This window comes from Gavialis gangeticus, unplaced genomic scaffold (assembly GCF_001723915.1).
Source record: "Gavialis gangeticus isolate Ggan-Ray unplaced genomic scaffold, GavGan_comp1, whole genome shotgun sequence".
NCBI classification, from domain to species: domain Eukaryota; kingdom Metazoa; phylum Chordata; order Crocodylia; family Gavialidae; genus Gavialis; species Gavialis gangeticus.
Genome location: NW_017729009.1, coordinates 9210635 through 9217625, shown reverse-complemented (window position 1 = coordinate 9217625; position 6991 = coordinate 9210635). Strand labels below are relative to the sequence as shown.

Sequence of the window (6991 nt, the reverse complement as noted above, 5' to 3'; positions counted from 1 at the left end):
CCGATTGGCGGGGCCGCTGCCGCGCTGTCTCCGCGGCCCCTGATTGGCCAGCGCGCGGCGGGGGGCGGTGCTCGGGCTGGGTTAAGAGGCGCGGGGCGGAAGCGGGCCCCAGTGCAGGGGAGTGGGGCGCAGCCTCGACTTGCCTGGCGTAGCAGTGGGTGCAAAGGTAGGGCAGCAGCACGAGGTAGGGCTGGGAGGCGCTGCCAGGCCCCGGGGGGTCCTAGGGCACAGGAGAGGTGTTGCCCGCGTGAGGGGCTGTGGTTGAGCGGGACACAGCCAGGGCGTCATGGAGGTGGGCTCCTGCTTCAAGAACTATGAGGACTTCAAGGAGTGCTTCAGCACGTACAAGAAGGAGAACCGGTGCCACTATGGCCTGAAGACCTGCACCTCTGTGCGCTTCTATAACCGCCGCCATGGCACCCGCATCCGCGAGGACATCACGTAAGTGCCCTGAACTCTCTGGGCACCTGCCCACCAACTGCCAGGGAGGCCATATGCTCCCTTTGGTGCAGGGACTGCTAGTGATGCGTTGCAGGGGATTTGGGGCAAGTAATGATGGGGGCAGAGGTCACGGGGTCATAACAAGAGCACCACGGGGGCACCTGTGGGCCCTTGAACACGTGCGGAGCCAGCGGGCGCTGCCCAGCAACACCCTGCTCGGAGACGGGTGCGAAGCAGGGTGAGGCAAGCAGCCCCTGGGGCGCTGTGGGCCAGAGCCTCCATCCTGGTTGGGTGCACACCAGCTTGGCCCAGGCCAGGAGGAGGTGCCAGGCCCTGGCAGAGCCATGGATGGGGAGCGCATGGATGAAGGGGCGCGGGGCACAGAGCAGCAGGAGGCCATGGAGGCCTGTGCCCACCAACCAGGTGTCTTAGCCAGGCAGTACCAGGACCAGCCGTGGACCCTTGACCTTTGCCATCTGAACTGCCTGCAGGATTCTGTCTCGCTTCCTGTCTAAAGCTGCTGCATGCAGCTGAAACGGTCACGGCGGTGGCAGGTTTTGAAGTGCATCCTCTTAAATGCCTTGGGATGGAAACTGCTATAAGAAAGACGCAGCGCCTGGGCCTCTTGCAGTGTTTTCCATGCCCAAGTCTCAGTGCTTTCCACAAGCCAGTAGCGCTGTCCCCATTTCACAGATGGGGACAGGGGCGCAGGGCCTGGACGTGGCTTCTTCCAGTCATGTTCATGTCGAGCAGGCTTCAAAACCTGGAACTTCTCCCAGCCCTCCTAGGCCCCAGTCCAGCTTCGTGTCCACTTAGCGTAAGAGCTCTTGACCTGCCTGTTTGAACATGATCTCTTGTGCCTGGACTACATCTGGTCAAAAAGTCATGGGCTACATTTTCAAGTCAGGGAGTACAATGGTGTGTGCTAAACTTGGAAACAAATTCTAGGTTCCTGCGCATTGAGTTTCTGCTGCACTCAACAAGTCGGTTGTAGAAGCTCAGCCAGTTCTGAGTGCGTGCGCCATCACCCCTTAATTATGGAGTATCTCTCTGCTTCATTAACGTGTTCTCTCATTTCCCTCCTCACCCACATGTATTATCCCCCCCATCTTTCACGGAGATCTTCCTCTGCAGGCGGGCCTCTGGCTTTAGTTTTGATGTGTTGCATGCTCTCTCGTTTCCTGTACCAGGTTTTAACGCTGATCTCTGAGGTGATACCTTTATGAAGGCATGCTGGTTACTTCTGATTTCATGCATTCATCTTTTCCTAAGGACACTCTCTGTGTCAACTGCAGTGTCTATTGGCATTCTCCAGCCACTTCAAAATTAATAGATTTTGATATTCTGTTACACTTTGCGAGGCCTGATTCTGCAGCCTTTATTGATGTGAGAAATTCTCCGGGAGTATTGGCCCGATACCGCTTCTGCAGAAGCCAGTGGATCTAGTCACATGAGTAAAGACTGCAGAATCGGAGCCTAGCTCCTTCATTCTTCAGGGCTGCTTTCAGAAGCGATGGCAATGATGATCTGTTTTCGATCTTGCTGCCTCTGTGGACTGGGCAAGTCAGAAACAAACATTGGATGCACCATCAGAAATGAGGGCTTGAGGCCAAATGTGGCAGTAAATTTAGTCTTGTATCTGCTGTGTTCAATGATGTCTTTCTGAACCTTCCTAACACCTTTGGTTATGACCTTTATATGACATCCTTTTCACGTGTTCAGTCTTTGGATACATGGGCAGGCATGTGAGCGAGCAGTGCTAAACTCTGCTACTCCAGAGCTATATCCTGCTGATTTTTTGTTAACTTTTTCTCCTCTTCCCTAGGTTCATGCTGGTGAAATTCTGTTGTATCCGATCACGGGAATACAGTAAGAAGAGGAAACAAGAGCCCAACCTGTGCCCTGCTTACTTTGTCCTGCAATATAATGAGGAGATTGACCGGCTGGTGATCACAGAGCTGAACAGTAAACACGTTCATGTCGAGCCAGGGACTCCCGTGGTTCTTACTGGCTCTTCTCGGATGACAAGAAGAGCCAGCTCCACGGTAGATGACAAACCTGCAACAAAACTGCGTAGACAACAAGAAACTAAGGCAGAAGACTGTGAAACAGCTGGCAAGGACTCTGCGACACCTGACAGGACTCCAGACAGGTCAACTTCTCTGCTCAGTAAGGTTCCTGAGGCAGTCATGGAAAATGCCTCTCCCTCAGCTTTAGTCAAGGTTGCTGAAGTCATGAAAAACTTCCTGAGGGTGGACATGGGGTCACTGGCTTCGATCAGTGTGGGCAGCAGCCAGGAGCTCGACAGGCTGAACTTCCAGACCAGCAAAATGAAGAGCCTGTTTGTCAAGTTCTCTGAGAGCCTCTTGCTGCACAGGGTGCAGAGTGAGAGAGGACACGTGCTTTATGCCTTCCTAGCAGAAAGCAAGGACCGAGTGGGGAAGCTGGTTCATTTTGCTGTCCTCAAGGAGGATACTGGGGAGAACGTGAGTAAAATGCTCACAGTCTTCAAGGAGTTCAATCCAGAGTGGCAGAAAGTCAAGGTGGTCTTTGTGGACATGGCCTTCCTTCACAAAGCCACCCTGCAGGAGCTCTTTCCATCAGCCAAAGTGCTGCTCTCTGTTTATCACACTGCCCAACTCCTAGAGAAGAAGGTAGAGGAAGCAGAAGTCTCTTCTTCCTTCAAGCGTAATGTGACACTAGCTTTGAGGGAGGCTGTCTTTTCCCCTTCTAGCCCAAATCTAGACGGCTTGTCTCAGCTGGTGAAGCGCTTGGTGGACAAAGAGTTGTTTGACTCTCTTCAGGCCAACTGGTTCTCCTGTGAGATGCTATGGTACTTGCATGCAAAGAAAGGTCTCCTTTCCTGCAGCACCTACATGGACAGTCTGGACTTCATCACCCATAAACTATCCACTCTCTTTAGCAAGCAATCGCCACTGGAGACGAGCATCCTTCACTTTGTCGAATACGCAGACTGCTTCGACACCAAAGGCCTGGAAAACCTGAAGCAGGGTTTGTCACCAGAGGACGGCCGGAACAGCCTCGATAAGCCTAAAGCACGCACGCGTGCCACCCCAAAACGTGCTCCTGATGCTCCTGTGCAGGCCCGGATCAGCTCTCCTGAGCCTCCCCAGCAGGTCGTCAAGCAGGAACCAGCTAAGGCCACAGGCGCTATGCTGGCAGCTTTGCACAAGAGTTGCACTGACCTGAGCTACCAGCTGTACTTGAGTGAGTGGGAGGTGATGCAGAAGTCAACCAAGATAATCAGCATGAAGAACAAGATTGTGGCTCAGCTGTTAGAAGACACGCACCAGGTCAGCAAAGATTGCACGAGCTGCAGTTGTTACTTCCACTGTCGGTACCGGCTGCCCTGCAGGCACATCCTGTCTGTGCTGCATGCAAACAAGAGGGCAGTAGATGAAGCTATGGTGTGCAAGCGCTGGCAGAAGAAGCATCAACACCCGTCAGGCTTAGGAGAGAAGCTCCTGGACCACACTGAGCACTTAGCAGGTGCCCAGCCAGGGGCAGAAGAAAGGTCTGACAAAATCCAGTCCCTCAGCAAGGAGCTTGCGAATCTGCTTCTGCAGTGCGATGGGGAGGAGCTGGAGGAGCGCAGCTCCACGCTCAGAATGATTGTGGATATCTGGACTAAGTCCTCCGAGCCGGAGGAAGAAGATGAGAAACCCTTTACCTGCAGAAATGTGGGGGACCTGCCTTTCCTCTGGGTAAAACAGGAGGAGATGGAAGTGGAGCCAGCAGCAGCAGCTTCTGCAGAGTCACCGACAGACACCAAGAAATTGCTAATGTGAAAGGTGAAGCCTGCTGGATTCGGACATGAAAGATGAACTGAGCTGTTCGTGGAGAGCTAATGGGTTGACCCTACCCCAGCCTCTCTTCCCCTTCCCGCTCTGCCCCAAGGAGATTCAGGGTTACGGTGAACTTGTAGGACTGTTAAAGATCCAGCTAAGGAACCTGAGACTTTCCCCGGTGCCCGGCTGTCGACTGCCTCCCAGCTCTGTGAAGGTTCTAGGCACCTGTAATAGGGTAGTTCCCAGCTGGCCACCCTCTGACCAGCCAGTAGTTGCCTGGCACTAGGGCTGCGAAAGCCAGGCTAGCAATATCCCCTTTTTGGAGGGCTCTTCGCCCCTGTTCTTCCACCAAAGCCTAGGAAGGACTGGCCCGGCAGCGGGGCCCATGGTCAAGGTGGTTAGTTTCCCTCCGTTCATTCGATAGTTCTTGGTTTTTAAGTCTGGAGTGCACTGGCTCTCGCTGCCCAGGCAACAGGAGAGTTGTTCGGGGCGCTGGGCAGGGCGCAGAGAGTTCGCTCCCCAGGGAAGTGCAATGCTGCTGCGGCTCCCGCTCTGCCACCACCAGCGCCCCTTTGCTGCTGTGTGTTCAGACCAAATGAATTGCGAATTATTAAAACGTGGTTTCAGCTCCATGGTAATCCAGCCGTATTTCTCCCGGGCGCTGCGCTGCGCCGGGCGTCTCCCCCTGTGCGAGGACCAGGGGCCACCCAGGGCGCTCCCCGGAGCAGCGCGGCTGCCACGTGCGGGCGGTGGCGCGGCGTGCGAGTCACGTGACGACCTGGGTGAGTCACGTGACCTCGCCGGCGCTGATTGGGCGTCTCTCTCTGAGGTCATGGGCTGGTTGCTAGGAGGGTCTATAGCTATTGGAGGATGCGTCGCCACGGCAGCAGAAGCCCGCCCCGCTGAACCGTGGCGGGTCCGTGGCCACTGATTGGTGGATTTGCTGGCCGAGAACAGCACCAGTATTCTGATTGGCTGCAGCTTTGAAAGCGCCGCCCGAGGACTGGCGAGTTGCTGTGTCCATCACGGACGGGGCGGAGGAGAGCAGGAAATGGCGGCTTGGGGAAGCTGGCCCGTCTGGAGCAGGTAAGGCGGTGGGGCGGGCGCCGGGGCACGCCGGGAAGTGCCGTTGCCCCCCGACAGCAGGGGTTGGGAGGAGCGGGGCATGCTGGGATCGCTCCCAGCCCCAGGTGTGAGAGCTGCTGCAGCGGTGCCCGGTGCCCGGTGCCCGCTGTGCTGCGCTCCTGCCGGCGGGCGGCCCAGCCTGCTGGGGGGCAGGGGTGGAAGGTGGCTTCGCCGGCCCGTCGCCTGCTGTCTGACCAGCAGGGAAAGGCGGGCGGCAGAATCGGTCCTGACCACTTGCCCTCCTGTTCCTCCCTTCTGCCTCCTCACCCCCCAGGCCTCTCGGACCGAGGTAGTGTGAGGGGCTGCTCTCCTGCTGTGGACAGGCCTCGACCACCGAGGGAACTGGGGCTCGAGCGCCAACAGCACGCAGACACCGACTGCTAGCAATGGCCCTGGAAACGGTGAGGGAGCTCCTGAGCTTCGACTGCGGCTCCCTGGTGACTTATCAGTTAGATAAAACCTCCCAGCTGGATGCCATCAGCTTCCAGACCAACCTGATGCGAGACATATTTGTGCATTTCCCCGAGGTCGTGCTCATCCACAGGACGCACAGCGGCAAGGGGAAAGCTCTGTACATGTTCATGGTCGACAAGCCTTTCCTGAAGCTGGAGGGTGAGATGATGAAGGTCATTCACTTCGCAGTCCCCGCGAAGGAGTCTGCAGAGAGCTTGTCTCGCCTCTACAAGACATTCAAGGCGTTTAACCCCGAGTGGAAGAAGATCCAGACCTTCCTGGTGGACCCACACTTCCCGTTATTGCCGATCCTCTCCCAAGCGTTCCCGTCGGCAGAAGTGCAGCTATCCGTCTTCCACGTGTGCAAATACTTGCAGCACAAGATCCACCAGATGTCTTTGGAGTGCTACACGGAAAGGCTAATTCTGAATACCTTGAGGAACACAATGTGTGCAGCCACAGAGAGCAACCTGCGAAAGATGCATACTGTTCTGAGCGATTTTGTGAAGCCTGACTTGCTGCCACAGCTCCACATCCACTGGCTCCTCAACAGCAAGATCTGGGTCATGCACAGCTGGAGGAACTGGGCTGAGAGCAGTGAGTATTTTAAAGAACTGGAGATCACCACTCGAGGCTTAAGTCAAGTCTTCTGCACTGGGCTCTCTCTGGAGACCTGCGCCACTTCTCTAGCAAAACACTACCAGAAATGTGTGTCGGAGCGGTCTCCTGACGCCGTGCTGGTCTCCACTACCCCTTCGAGCAGCCATATGTCTATCGAGGCAGCTCCGCAGAGCCTGTCGGCTCAGATCTTGCCCCCAGCTTCTCATCCCTCCACATCTCTTCATAACCAACCAGCCCAGAAGACAGCACTGGTCTCTCTCAATCATGGCTCTCTTGCAACTCTTCAGAATCCCCTGATCTTTCTTCAGAACCCCCTGGCAGCCCCTCAGATTTCCCGGCTTCTGCAGAACCATTCAACAAACGCTTGGAGCCCCTTGAACCTTCCTCTCCACGGAACTGCAAGAGAGACCATCGCTGAGGACACAGACAGGGACCACGACACAGAGAGGAGCAGAGAGGCTGATGATCGCATCAGTCAGTCCCTGCAGGACATCTGCACAGCGCCCGCCACTAAACTCTGCTTGACCGAGTTTGCAGTGGTG

At 55.9% G+C, this 6991-nt stretch overlaps 2 protein-coding genes across 4 annotated transcripts in view; both read left to right on the top strand.

Annotated features, from left to right (window-relative positions):
- Window positions 1–13: 13 nt before the first annotated feature.
- Window positions 14–4880, top strand: ZSWIM3 (zinc finger SWIM-type containing 3). 3 transcript variants are annotated; one of them, XM_019509922.1, is made up of 2 exons: window positions 14–441; window positions 2267–4880. In XM_019509922.1, the coding sequence occupies exons 1-2, from the start codon at window positions 287–289 to the stop codon at window positions 4248–4250; spliced, it is 2139 nt and encodes a 712-aa protein (XP_019365467.1). In that variant the 5' UTR covers window positions 14–286; the 3' UTR covers window positions 4251–4880. The 3 variants fall into 3 exon arrangements, with proteins under 3 accessions (XP_019365467.1, XP_019365468.1, XP_019365469.1); XM_019509923.1 differs by lacking the exon at window positions 14–441 and adding an exon at window positions 982–1088 and having other exon boundaries at window positions 1221–4880; XM_019509924.1 differs by lacking the exon at window positions 14–441 and adding an exon at window positions 982–1891.
- An 800-nt stretch (window positions 4881–5680) lies between these two features.
- The window catches only part of ZSWIM1 (zinc finger SWIM-type containing 1), a 6970-nt gene continuing 5659 nt past the window's right edge, over window positions 5681–6991 (top strand). The window contains exon 1 of the mRNA XM_019509929.1: window positions 5681–6907. Coding sequence (XP_019365474.1) covers window positions 5762–6907 — 1146 coding nt within the window. The 5' untranslated portion in view covers window positions 5681–5761. The remainder of the gene's footprint in view (window positions 6908–6991) is intronic.

What these genes read in the sequence shown, in the direction of transcription:
- ZSWIM3 (XM_019509922.1), top strand. Translation starts at nt 287, where the DNA reads ATGGAGGTGGGCTCCTGCTTCAAGAACTATGAGGACTTCAAGGAGTGC. An exon ending in CGCATCCGCGAGGACATCAC is followed by an intron (nt 442 to 2,266) that starts GTAAGTGCCCTG and finishes CCTCTTCCCTAG; the next exon opens with GTTCATGCTGGTGAAATTCT.